The following is a 13861-nucleotide window of genomic DNA, read 5'->3' on the forward strand; positions in this document are numbered from 1 at the left end:
TGTAGTACCTGCTTCAGCCTGCTGGTGTCACCACCAAAAGGTTTGATTTTTCTGGCAGTTTCAGATGGACGGCTTATGTTCTCCTTTGTGCAAACACCAAAATATTCTTATCATTAAATCAGGAGACAGATTTTCTGTATGAACCACATATTCAAACAGTAATATCTTTTAATGTCAAACACTAATTATTAACAACCGTACTTTAATGTTTAAATGAGAGTTGCTGCATCACCTTATTTCTCAGGTTTAAGGGTTTATTACTAATAATATACATTTTACAGCTTCAACAGACTTATTTACATCAGTTTTCTAAAGTTCAACACGAAACTGCTGAAAAATATTTCCGATTACTGCTGTGGATTATTTAATGGAAGTTCAAAGTTTGCTTCAGTCATAATGTTTTACAGTCTTCAGTATCAGCAGGGAGGGATTTATGATCACAGACAAGAACAGCGGTCTTATCAGCTGATGTTTCTCCATTTGCATTTCTAGTTTTCAAAACATTGTAGTCAGCAATTAAGAACAGTTATCAATCTAAAATACCAGTAAGTATGGTGACTGAGTCTTTTTTTCCATCTGACATTTCCTGATAAAATTTAAATCATTGTTACTGGTCTCAGTAACTTCTACAACCTTTAAGCTAGTGTCAGAACCATCATTGTTTAAAAGAGAGTGAGAGCAGATTCCTTCTGCTGTTACCTTATTATATTTACAGGGGTGCCCATATTTTTATTTCGCAGGCAAAACAGAAACTTATTGGTGTCCCATGGGCAAAAACAGAGAAACAAGACTTCTTGTATTACGTTGTATTTTTAAGATACAAAATGGCACTAGGATCCAAAATCCGTTTCCTGTCACTCTGCCCACAATGCACAAATAACCTAACTCAACATATTTAAAGAGCATTTTTACCCCATGAAAGCAGCACAAACAGTGATTTATATATAAAGAAACATTATTTTTATTTTTTCCTGTATACATATTTAGTATATTGCGTGTCAAGCTTGGCTAATTTTAGTGAGCATAAATCCATTCATACACATTTATTTTAAAAAACTTTCATGAACCCCCTCTGACATTAGCGAGGATGACTGGGGGTCTACTTAGATTCCTCAAGTTAGATAAGTGGCCTGCGCCCTGGTTCCCTCAACACAGCCTATGCTATTTTTCAATGGGATTTTTATCATTGCAGAAAAGAAGCTCTGTGGCAAGCAAACGTTGATAATACTACCAGGTTTTGCTCATCAAGATAATCTTCACAAATGAACACTACTTTTTTTAAACAACATAAGCTTTTTGATTTCAAACGTTGGGTATTTTACTGACATACATTATTTCATGGGACAAAATCTGAAAATATTTAAATTGTTAGTTAACCACAAACCTTATTTTAAGCTACTGGAAACAAATGGACTTTAAGGAGGGGGAACCAGAAGTGCAAAAAAATGCTTATTTCCAGGTTTTAAGACTTCAAAACTTTACAGGTTTTAAGACATGTATCATGATGTGTGATACATAATGTATCATGTATGATACATTAACATAATATCTTAAATCAGGTATCAAGTATTAAAGGGAAAAAGTCATAAAAGGTTACATTTACTCATCTAAACCTTCACACAGAGCGAGGCTGGCAAAGTCATATAAATTCATAATAGACTCATTAAAATGTTTCCATTAGGTGTGTTCAGTTATGGATCTGTGCCACTGGTCATCTGTGATAGACTGCTCACACTGAGTGTTGCAGGAATGAGATTTTTAGGGTACTGCCCCGTCGTGTTGTTGTCCTTCCTTTTGGCGCCACTCACAGATGAACATTCGAGAAGTCGTCATCCTCTGAGCTCTCTGCTGGATCCTCCATCTTCACCCCGAGTCCACTGTCCAGATCCGTCTCATTAAAGACGACTCTTGGGGTTTTTATCGATGGGTTGTCGTCTTCGTCTTCATCTTCGCTGTCGTGCTCTCTGCTGTCTGGGATGATGACTACCTCCTCCTTTGCGTTGGGATCAATATCCTCCTTAAACCAGACTGACTTGTATCCCTCGTCCATGCGTCTTTCCTTGGTCAGGATGGGTTTCACCTCCTTATCGCTGTCGGTTTTGTCTGACCCGGCCTCGCTGGCGTCGTCACGCAGGAGGACATGCCTTGCCAGTGAAGACTTCACGACGGCCTCATTGACAGGAAGGTTCCCAGTTGCTTTTCCTGGCTCTTCACTAAGCATTATGCTTCCCCTCTTAGGAGTGCCGGAGCCAGTGCTGTATCCATCTTCATCATTCTCGAAGGCCTCATTGGTGTACTGGATACCTTCCTTCTGAGTGACTGAACCTTTACCCAGCTGCAGACCGACAACACATTCAGTGAGAGAAGTAAATGTAGAAAATATGCAGTATTGTAGCTTCCTGTTTGTCCTTCAGACCTTCAGAATGTTAAAGGGATCAATTCTAATAATAAACACTCCTTCCTGGGGAGGGTTGTGGTATTCAAAAAATGTATTCACCATTTTACAGCGGCTTGTATTTCCACTGATCCTGCAAGAGAAAATGGTTTTCTGGCCAGTGCGTGTCAAATGATAATCGGGACTATGGGCTGTAATAATTCAGCTCCATTCCCAGAGGTTACAGCTATGTCTGTTGCTTGGAAGGAGTCACAATTCAGAGGTGAAAAAGTTCCCCATTCATGTAGGCCTAACAGTTATTTGGCAGAAAATTTTGTCCAGAACAAACTGAGTTCCTGCAACCTTATTACCTTGTGAGGCAGCTGGACTCGCAAGATCACGTCGTCATGGGATTCTCCTTGAAAAGTTTTAATGCTAATCCAAATCAAAGCTAACAACTTGGTAGATCACTAAAATGAATGGTTAGCTGATTTTTAGTCCTAAATCCAACCCATACTGATATTGACAAAGGTTCTCGGGTTGTCATGCTCTTTAAAGTGTGCAGAATAAATAGTCAACATACAGATAATTTACAATGCTATTCTTACAGCCTGACCAGCACTGAAGCTAAAAAGATTCTGCCTGAAGTGCCACAGTGAAAGGTAAAGGGATATCAGTCTAAGGGTTCATCCTCTGGAGAGAATGGATCATATTAGTTAAATTGTGTGCAAGTTGAATTTCTGTCCTCAAGATGGTCCTAAATGAAAGGTGAATGATAAAGCCACCTGGGTGCCAACTCAGTCTGACTGGTCATCGTTGGGTACATTGTATGAACAGACAGACTTTAACAGCTGTGATGAAATAACAGCGCGAGTGCCACTTTGGCGATAATCAGGAACAGGAATGAGTCTGGGTGGTTAGAAAAAGTCTCTATTTCCTGTCCTAGCCACTACTCCTAACACTTGACAACCTCTTGAACTTTTAACTTACAGAGCTTTGGAACTTGCTGGCTTCATAGATTTTTCTCCAATCTGCTTTCCCCCTCTGAATACGGACAGCAAGCACCCCAATGACCACCAGGCAAATGAACAGCAGGACGCCCAGGGTCGCGCCGACTGCTGCCATTTCCACCGTCCCATATTCACCTGATGGTACGATCACTGAAAGAACAAAGGTCATGGATAAGAAGCTAGGACGCCACTCAGAAACTTCTATTTGCTAATCAAAATTGAAGCAAAAAGTTAATCTCAACAAAATCCAAGCTGATCTCATTGCTAGACTGTTAAGATTAAATATTAGCTAGCCTAAATCAACACTAACAGTGTAGTCTAAAAAACAGATACAGTTGAGCTAACAAAGCTAAGAGTTCAGCTGCTAATAGACTAAAACTGACACTAAAATAGTAGCAACAGTCAAAGCTTATGGTCTACAGCCATTAGATCTTGTAGAATGACTTCCTTGTTAAACTTGTGAGTGAACTGTCTTTTCAAGGGAGGAATGGAACATGTGTTAGCCATGCCATGGCATTGTTTGACAGTATGTTAATAGAAATTATAATGATCAAAATCATCTCTTCTTCAGGGCGTGCGAAGTTGAGATCTTACACAGGGAGTCGCTATTTTGTCAGCAGAAGTTTTTCAGACTGAAAGAGTCATGTTGCTTTTGAAATGGATTTTTGTTTTTTGAGTCTGTTAAGTTTGGTAGCACGTTTTTAGACCTGACCTGCTGTCACTGCACGACAAAGCAGAGACTCTGTGGTTGGTCGCTTTGAATGTCAACAACAAGTCACCTTTTCTGGTCAAAGAACACACGTTTTTCTGTTTTTCAGGTGGCTTTGTTATATAGGTGAGAGTCGCTCTCACCTTTGATTAACTTCCATGAACAAGAAAATGTTATGTATAACTTAATCTACCAAAAGGAAACCACCTGGGGGAGCTGTGCTGTCACTGGTACCGGCGGTTGAAACACTGCCTTCAGTGGGCATACTGGAGATTTCACTGGTGGTGCTAGGGATGGTTGTTGGGTTGGTGGTCTTGCCATTGGTGGTGGATTCATCTACAGATGTCGTGGCCACACTGTCTGTGGTCTGAGGCAAACTGGTGGTGGTGAGACCTGGGAGGAGAGCACACTTTCATGGCCCTATTTTCATTTTCAAATACTTTTGTGAATGTCATATGACTCTGTCAAGGTGAGCTGCACTGTAAAATTATGTTATTCCCATTTAAATTTGTGGAAGGCTAAACTGGAAGTCTCTAGTACATGAACACTATGGGCACGATGCGGAAACTACGCAGAGGATCGAGGTAATTTTACACTGAGGAATTCAAACGTTTTTGGCTTCATGTGTTCTGTTCCTGATGCCGTATCCAAGCGCTCTTATTATATCCATGGTTTGTTGTAGCAGTCTGAGATGGTGGACACACTTGCCCATACACTACTCATGCAGGTAGTGGCACAGCCATGAGTTGTTTTTTCTTTAATGTGTGTGTGAGCCAGTCGAGCAATTTTTAGTGGACTGAATGGGCGCCATCTTTGGGTTCACTATGTACTTCTGTAGGGGCCACAGGACAAGGCAGTATTTCTCAGTTAGTCGTCCTTGTGGATCCAGAGAGCTTTTCACGTCCTAAGTTGTGGATATTCTACTTTTCTTCCTCCAGGGATTTCTGCATGCACAATTAATAAATGGCTTCCTTTATTTGGAAACATAAGCACTGCACACATTCAGGAAGTGGAATTATACAGCTTCAGGTAGGCACATATCTTTACCATGTTGAGAGACGTTCACCTCTACTCACACTTCCTGGAGCAATCCAGCATTGGGTCACATTCGCTACTTTACACTCTTTGTTCACTCACATAAAATCTAAAAGAATTTTCATGCCTGAACCGGAGCAGATTAAACAAACTCAGTCTGGTTAGAGCTGCCACTCAAACATTTACAATTAAATGCTGTATTCACGTCCAAAAACAACTTGTTTCTTTCGGTGAGCTCAGAGGAGACCAACCACAGGATCGTGCAGTAGCCGATATGTGACACAGTTTAAACACAACTTAATGCAGTTGACAGGGCAGTGTCCCTCTCAGTCTGTCAGTCTGAATGAGAAACAACCAGCTAATGAATTCACACCCCGTTCCTCTGGTTAAACTGTAGGTAACCTCTTCTTGAAGTCATAAAGTGTTTCTGGAGATGTTTTGTGCTGAAACCTGTCTAGCTGTGAACCTTGAATTTTAACAAAACCAAAAGGAAAAACCAAAAGAAATTCTCTATTGGTCTGGAGGGGTCACTCGCTCAATTTTCCCAAAAGGTCATGTTGTTGACCTTTCAATCTTTAGTCAACCCATTAGTTAAGGTTTTCTACCTACCATTTGTCACCTGCACTGACAGCTGAGCTGTAGCTGATTGGTCGTTAATTGTGTCTGTTGCCACCACCTGAAAGTACCAAAGAGAAAGTTGACTTTCAATAAGAAAAGGATCTTTCAAATAGTCTACTTCAGTTTTACTAAATGTGTAAGCTCACTTGTAGAGATAATGTTTCCTCTGGGAGGTCCTTGGTCATGAATAGATAGCCATCAACAATCGAGAAATCATTGCTACCTGTAACTTGGTAAGTGATGTGGGGATTTAAACCCTGTTTGAGCAGAAATGAAAAGGTTAGTGCAGAACATCAAGTAAACAGAAAATGAATTTGTCAGTCATCAAACACACAAAAATGGTAGGATGAGAATTCTGCAAAGTGGTAGCCCACCACTTTAAGTTACAACTGCATCGTACAACGATGGATGACACGACAATGCCCTTGAACTGAAGCCGACACGTCTCCTGGTGACTGGCTGCATGGGCCCGGTCAAGGTGGTTCAGTGGCTTGTTGGGAGCCAGTGCCTACTCTGGAACCAGTTCTTTGCATTTCAATAGCAAATGAACTGGCTCCCAGTCAGGAAAACTGGTTCCAGAGAACCTCCAATACTAACAAAGAACTGCTTACGTCAGGTGAAGGTAATCGTGATCAAGCACCAAGTAAAACTGCTACAGAAATATTAAAAACAATTGAGAGACACATGAGAGGTATTAGAGATGTATCATCCATCTGTCTTTTTCAGCTGGCTTATCATTAAAATATTGTATTATGCAAAGTAGTCAGTATGCCAGACCTCTGAATCACCACCACCATCTCAAATTTACTGCCATTATAAAAGACACTTTTGCATTTTTAAACTGTAAAAGTCAGACATTAACAAATGTGTTCAGAGCCAAAATAAAAAGCTAAAACATCATGGCCACTAGACACAACACCCTGGTTAGCCAAACATTTTGACAGACTAAACAATGTTTAAAGGGGGACATGTTATGAAAAACTCTCTTTTACAGTGATTGGGCACTTACATTTGGATATCTGGAGTGACTACCAAGTCACAAACTGTAAACTAAGACATCCCAGGCAGTTTATTCTGGACTTAAACAAGGAGGGTCATGACAAAGCTAAGAGCTAAACACAAATTCTGGTCTATTACTGGCTGGGTCCCAAACGTCCTCATCTGCTCCCATCTGAATATGTCAAGACCCAGTGGCTTTTTTGTTTTATGGAAGGGTGATAGAAATGTCCTCACAACTACTGGGAAACCATTGTTTTCATTTGTGTGTGTTTTGCTTTTGCCCAGCTCTGGGACTTCACAAGCACAAGGATGTGTGGATTGCATTAACATTATAGTCTGCATTATTAATGAAGGCCAGAAACTATCCAGGCTGAAGACAAAATCGATACCAGCAGTGTGTGACCTGGCATCAGACTTGGAAGCTGCACATTTAGCCATGTTTTATGTTGCTTTACTGTTCAGCTTGTAGCTCAGCCTGCTGCATCAGGCATCTAGGTGGTTTTGGGGACTCCCAGTCTGGGGCGATGTTGGACTAATGTTGTAATATTGAAAGACAGTAAAAAGAATCTGTATACATTAAACCTCATTTCTATATAAACTGTCCATTGAATAAAATCCGTTTACAGACTGACTTCCCGCTATACTTTTGAACTTTACTTATCATAGCTGTGCATATGTCCACTAAAAACTAGATCCAAGTTGTTAAAACCAGAATATTTTCAAGAAAAACTGGATGTCTGAAGTTTTCCTCCAAATTTAGTGCAAATTTTAACTGAAATTCCTTAAAAGATATTATGTGAATATTATTTTGGTTCATTTTGGAGTTAATCAGTTTGTGGTGCTGAACGCTTTGGAATGCCGGCTAACCCTTCCTACAATCCCAAAGTGTCAGTTTTTGATGAGTCGGGAAACCAAGAGCGTCATTATTTTTGACAAGTTTGGAATGAAACTGAAAATTTACTTTTCTCATAAACCGGGCCAAAAAGAGCACTGATTTCACTGATCAATTACATTTTTAAAGACTTTTATAACCTCTTTGCGATATTTAAATTTTGATTTCTGGCATTTCCACTCAGTTTTTTTTATGCGGTTGTGCATTAAAAGAGCTGGACAGAAACACACTTTTGCATAAACAGTATATATAGTCTAAAATTAGAGTTTTACCCCAGTGGCAGCATAGTCATCATCTGTGGCGATGATCCGCAGTGGCGATTCTTTGTTGTTCAGGTCCACCGCCATGGTGCCGACTGCAGAGACCACACCTTTGTACTCTGAGCTCTGAAACTTGGGAGGGTGGAGACTCTTCACCAGAACCCTGATTGTGACGGTGGTGGTGGAAACCTGAAAACTGTTCTTCCTCTGAGCAGCCTGGGAGAGAAAAACATACCTGATGGTAGATTTAAACACAGAAACTGACACAGATACAGACTGTCTGTCCACACAGTCCTTGAGAGGTTCGGGGATTTTTTTCAGAACTTAGAAAAATGGATCACCAGAAAAAAGATTCCCACTTCTCTATTTTCAAGTCCAGTTGAAGTCACATTTAGTCGTCACTTTTTGTAGTCTTTAGTACTGTTTTTTTTTCTTTATTATCAAAAGTAAGAAAAAAGAACTTTTGTTGAAATACTGGACATGCTTGAAAAACGAATGAGGACATGACCTTACCGCCCTCAGTGGTAGAAAAGATGCTCCACGTTTCAAACTGGACTACTGTTTGTTTGAATTATTTCATTTCAGTGACTAGAAAACCCAAAAGGCATTTTTTTTGCACCAATAAACAACAACACAGATCAAGTATTTTCAGAGACACAAGGGGCCATGATATGAATGAACTGCATAAAGGGAGTTGAATGTGTTGTCTTTACCAGGACTGTCAGACTGATCGTCCCCAACACGTCGGCCGGCTTCAGCATGGTGATGTCCCCCGTGTCAGAGTTGATCTGAAACAGCCCGCCAGCATCTCCTATAAACACAGACAAAGTGAGCTGCTTCCCCCTGCAGATAATCAACAACTTATGTCTGCAGATGTAGACGTCAGACTGACAAACAACCCAATGTTGTTTAGTTAGAGTCTGGGATGCTTACCACCTAGGAACGAGTACATTATGGCCTCGTTTATTCCATTATCTCCGTCGATGGCGTGAAGCGGTCCTGGTTTCAGCGGTAGTGTTCCAGTCTGCAGAGGAGAAAAACACCAAGTCCAGCCTGCTTTAGACAAAGTGGTTGTCAGGATGTCTAACAGCGTCTGAAACTTTCTGTATATGCAACCCAGTGCAGCAACACTAATGTCTTTGAAGAGAGACTGGAAGTGTGCACGGTTATCCAAGTGGTTCATCACGGTAACGCAACAGACACAGAGATGAGGGGAACACAGCCAGGAGCAGGCTATGATGGCAGGCCAATCACGCCTCCTTCCAATGTTCACATTTACAACACATAGAAACTCTTTTGGCCCAGACACACCAACTAGTGCTAGTTACAAGGCTGACTGTCGCATTGCCTCTCATCGCCTGTTTCTTGGCCGAAAAAGCTGCCCTTGAACACACCGCAAAGACTACAGCGGACGGCCAACAGCGTGAGAGGAATAACTCTCCATATGACAGCAGTCCGTATTCGTTATTCAACAGGGGAATATTATGTAAAAAATTAGGAGAAAAAGTGGATAAAATCATGGATACTATATCGAGGCTTTCCCTTTCTTCTCTCTTCTTGTGCACTGAATCGCTCAGCTGAACAGCCAATCAGTGACCTCACTCACAGACAGGCTCCACCACCAGCGATACACATTCAAGAGACCGACAAGGGCCGACTGGTGGCAACAGTGAAGGACTCAACACAACAACTAGGGCCAATATCAACGCTCCAGATTAAGTGTTTACACAGCTGAAGTGTCGCACCTCTTGTTCGTTTAAACTGACCACGCCGGTGTACCCGGAGCTCTGACAGATCAAAGCCCCTCCACTCTCAAACTCGACGCAGGGCTGGAACCACGGCGGTCTGTTGTCCACGTCTACGATGGTCACCAGGATGGTGGTGGAGGCAGTGAATGAAGGACCGGCTGCTCCAGTCTCTGTGTCCTGAGAAGAAGAAGAAATGGAACATGATTATGTCAGTAGACATCTGAGAAATTGGACTGAAACCAGTCTGAGTTTCTAGTTTATTCTTTTGATGAAAGTGTGTTTTGCGTGTTGATGGCGAAAGTTTTGTCAGCTGTAGTCTACTTAAACTAAAATGATTTGAGTCTACATTTTTGTCACTTAAATTTTAGTTGCATTTTGACTCTTTGTCTTCTAAACAATGGGACGCTACTACAGCTGCTGTCATCTTGGTTACCTCTCGACTGCAGAGCAGTGAATCATTCAGAAATTGAATTCACTCAGTTGCTCACTCAAATTATGTTGATTGTCTTGGTTGGGCTTGAGAAGAGAAGCTAAAATATTGGATAACAAGGATACTCTGTTTCAGAATATCGAGGAGTCAACCATCTAAATTTTGGATAAAATTTTGATGGTTGACTGTTGACGTTGATCCTGAAATTGACCTTTTCCGTCAGACAGCAGCACAAAAGATAGCCGACTGATAATTACAGAGACTGAATATTGGATTTCATTGACTTGAGATCAATCATTGTAGATTGAAATGTTAGTAGAAGACCAACGATCAACCAAATCAGGAACAACAAACCTCACCTGCAATCAGAAATACAATTTTGATAATGTTTTGGTAAAAAGACCGTCATCAAGTTATTTAAACAGCCTGCTGAACATCTTTGTACAGAAATGTTATTAAAACATTATTCCAGAGTTGGAACAACAAAACCATTGTTTGCAGCGACCAAGTAACACTCACCTGAACAGTTAAGATCAGTTCGACACTTTTGACTTTGTCGTACTCGAGAGGTGTCTCAACAAGGATATCTGGATTGTTTCGTGACTGTAGTTTAAAGGGATTCGGCACCTGTGTTGGAGATTCATTTAAATGTCACCTGACCAGTAGACAACAAGAAGATTTATCTAAATTATGACAAAAGAATAATAATGATGAGGTCTTACAGATGTAGACGTCAGTGTGTAGTAGAGGTCAGGGTTATCTACATCTGTGGCAGCGATTCTGGCCACGCTGACATCCACTGGAGTCATCTGGGACAAAATGGTACAGTTTACAACATGGAAATGAATTATGCATGAACCATTTGGCAATGAGCTGTCACACAATTAGCATACGCTTCTGTTCACCCCAAAAGTGTTGGGTGGGGAGAACAGCAGAGGGCCAAACACAAATTAACTGTTGACATGAAGATGGAAGCACAACATTTTCTTTCATTTAAACAGAACTGTGAAACTAAGTTTCAGACCATTAGAAAACAATTGTGGGTTGTATTCAAGTGATTTTGGCCGTATAGTGTAATTATCTACAGAAGCCATATCAGATCCAGATAAGGTTAAGGAGACAAGGATGTTAGCTCTGGAAGAATTTGAATCTATTAAAACAACAATTTTCCAGTGGGAAAAAATGCCTCTGTAAGGGGACAAATAAATGAAAAAACACAAACAATAACTCCTTTTGAGCTGAATATATTTTTTAGACTTTTACCTCATTGACGGTGATGCGGTAAGGGTTCTCTGCAAAGACTGGTGGGTGATCGTTCACATTTACCAGAAATACAAGAATGGTGAGGGGGAACTGGAAACAAAGAGACCATCAATGTTTAAAATACTTATTTTGCTATTGCTATTTATACGTGTATATATATTAATGACTGCAGCTTTACTACAACTTGTAAATAATACAGTATGTGATCAAAAAACAATAAAAGTCAGACATAAATACACAGAATTCTGACATCCATCTCTAAGATGCATGTAGAGCCCGACTGTGTGAAAAGGTAACACATGATATGAGGTTGAACAGACTCCTTAAGTCCCTGTAACCTCTTCAACATCCTGAACCGCCTGTTGAAGTCCTTGAAATCTCATGAAACCTTTACAGCCTCCTTAAATGACTTTAACCTCTTTGAGATCCTGAACAGCCCCCTGAAGTCCTGATGACCTCCTCAAGAACCTTTAGATCTCCTCAGGAACCTGGTAATCCTCAACAAGCTCATCAAGAGGCTTCAGGAAACTCAGACCCCTCAGTTTCTTCTTCTGTCTTTTCCTTCATTTATATTGAGTGTCATGATATGACATCATCACACTCATGGATCCAGTTAATCTGTCTGCATGCTGCCTTAACAAATAATCACTTCATTACTGTAAAGGTTTGAACACACCATGAAGTGAAAAGTTAGCACAGAATGAGAGGTTCAGAGTATGAAGACATAGTTACCGTGCCGCCTCCTGGTGAAGTACAGGTGATCGCGACATCATAATTAGTTTGAGTCTGAAAACCAACAAGAAAAAAGGAAAATCAAGTTGAATCAGGTGAATTCACAGACCAGTGTCTAAGCTGAGACATGGGTTTGGATCTAGTTGGTGCTATTAGACATGACAGGCAGTACCTCGTAGTCCAACACCTTAGCAGCTATCAGCTGATCACCGTCAAGTCTGAATGGGTAATCAGGGTCGGCTGGAGGAGGATTGAATGCGAGGGTCACCCCTGGATCGAGTGTGATAGTCACAACGACAGCACCGACCTCGTTGTTTTCATCAAACTGAACAATCCTTGGAGCACTACACACTGTTCGGAGAGAGGAATAATGCAGATGTCAAAATCAGACACAATACCAACCTGTCCGTTTGTTCTCTTTCTTCTCTGAAGTCAGATGAGCCAATGTGAACCAGTTTAATCTCTGTGTGTCCAAAGGATCTGTTGTTTTAGACCTACAGACCCTGTGTGTTCTGAGACAAACTCAGAAAAATAACAACATGAAATAAAAATATAACTAACAAAACAGAGCATTTAGTTAGAGTTGAGTTGAGTTGACTTGGAAAATTATCTTTTGAATTGACAAACATCAAATGAGCGATGCATGAAGAATCACAGGATTATTTTTCCGGAGAGAGCCTGACATCAGCACTCTGTTGATATGTGAGATTCAGATTATTTCAATTTACTATCCATATGCAGTCAAATCATCAATTTCATTTTTACCAACTACTGAAAAGAAAAATCCAAAATATTAGAGCAATAATCACGTAGAAATTGACATTTTGTGCGTTTTGGCGCCCCCCACAGATTGTGAGTGCGACACCAGCCTCTCACTGAAGTTACATAGTGCAGAATAAAGTGATGGGGGGCGGAGTGGCTGAGATGGAGACACTCTAGATTCACCCCATTATAAGACACAAGATTATTTTGAAGCTGTTATTTTTAAGGTTAAAAAGTAACATGATGTTGGTTTAATTCTTAGATTTCAAATCAATAAAGCTCAAATACCACCACTGTCTGTCTCCTCCATCAGGGCCGACTGATGCAAACTGCTGGATGTGCAAGAGGAAAAAGGGAGGAGACGTTCAAAAACTACGTCACTGTGAGTCACTCGCTTTAATTGTCAAATCCAGCGAATGGAACATTTTGGAAAGCTTGGGTTATTCTCTCTAGCTAGCTAGCTAGCTAATCCCTTTGTACCTTGTAACTTATCGTCAGATTTAGATCCAGTTGCTAAAAACAAGCTGCTGCCTTCCACTTTTTGAGAATTTTGTAATAAACACAATGATCCAAAGATCAGCTGACAGATAATCTTAGCTTGGATTGCTACATTTAATGACAGCAGTGATTGTAAACGTCTCCACCCTTCACCTCTCTGGCACTGTGCTGTTTGTACATGTCAAACGACTTCTTCCTCTGGTTTTGTTCCACTTGTGCGACATTTGTCTTAATTCTCACACTGTGTTTGGTTAGAAATGGTCGTTTTGTACCAGTTAGCACTCTGCCAATGAGCCCACCATTTGTGTGAGGTGACGCCATCAGTCAGGATACAAATAAAAACAAGCCTCAGGTGAACCGTGAAGCTGATCTTAGTACTCACTCTGGGCCTCAGTGGACGTTTGAAGCAGAATCAGAAGTAGAAAGCTGAGTGACGTCCTCACAGTGAAGTGTGCATGAATCCCCTCCATGTCTCCGTCTGGACCGATCCTCGTCTGTCTGTTCTGTTCTCTGCTTATCTGCCTCCACTTT

At 40.8% G+C, this 13861-nt stretch overlaps 1 protein-coding gene across 2 annotated transcripts; it reads right to left on the minus strand.

Moving 5' to 3' along the window:
* Window positions 1–150: 150 nt before the first annotated feature.
* On the minus strand, window positions 151–13861 carry cdhr5b (cadherin-related family member 5b). 2 transcript variants are annotated; one of them, XM_037106177.1, is made up of 15 exons: window positions 13713–13861; window positions 12243–12421; window positions 12071–12124; window positions 11339–11428; window positions 10798–10884; window positions 10595–10702; window positions 9643–9822; window positions 8831–8921; window positions 8611–8708; window positions 7910–8113; window positions 5893–6003; window positions 5738–5804; window positions 4301–4486; window positions 3365–3534; window positions 151–2335 (listed from the first exon to the last, which is right to left on the minus strand). In XM_037106177.1, exons 1-15 carry the CDS (start codon window positions 13798–13800, stop codon window positions 1805–1807), a joined length of 2244 nt encoding a protein of 747 aa, XP_036962072.1. In that variant the 5' UTR covers window positions 13801–13861; the 3' UTR covers window positions 151–1804. The 2 variants fall into 2 exon arrangements, with proteins under 2 accessions (XP_036962072.1, XP_036962073.1); XM_037106178.1 differs by lacking the exon at window positions 4301–4486.

Source organism: Acanthopagrus latus, chromosome 8, assembly GCF_904848185.1.
Source record: "Acanthopagrus latus isolate v.2019 chromosome 8, fAcaLat1.1, whole genome shotgun sequence".
In the NCBI taxonomy this organism is placed as follows: Eukaryota; Metazoa; Chordata; class Actinopteri; order Spariformes; family Sparidae; genus Acanthopagrus; species Acanthopagrus latus.

Excerpts from the sequence above, each read along its gene's own strand:
- cdhr5b (XM_037106177.1), bottom strand. The coding sequence starts at position 13,800 with ATGGAGGGGATTCATGCACACTTCACTGTGAGGACGTCACTCAGCTTT. Across the intron at positions 10,885-11,338 it reads ACCGCATCACCGTCAATGAG|ATGACTCCAGTGGATGTCAG; the intron begins GTAAAAGTCTAA and ends ATTTTGTCCCAG. Across the intron at positions 4,487-5,737 it reads GTCAGTGCAGGTGACAAATG|GTCTCACCACCACCAGTTTG; the intron begins GTAGGTAGAAAA and ends CTCTCCTCCCAG.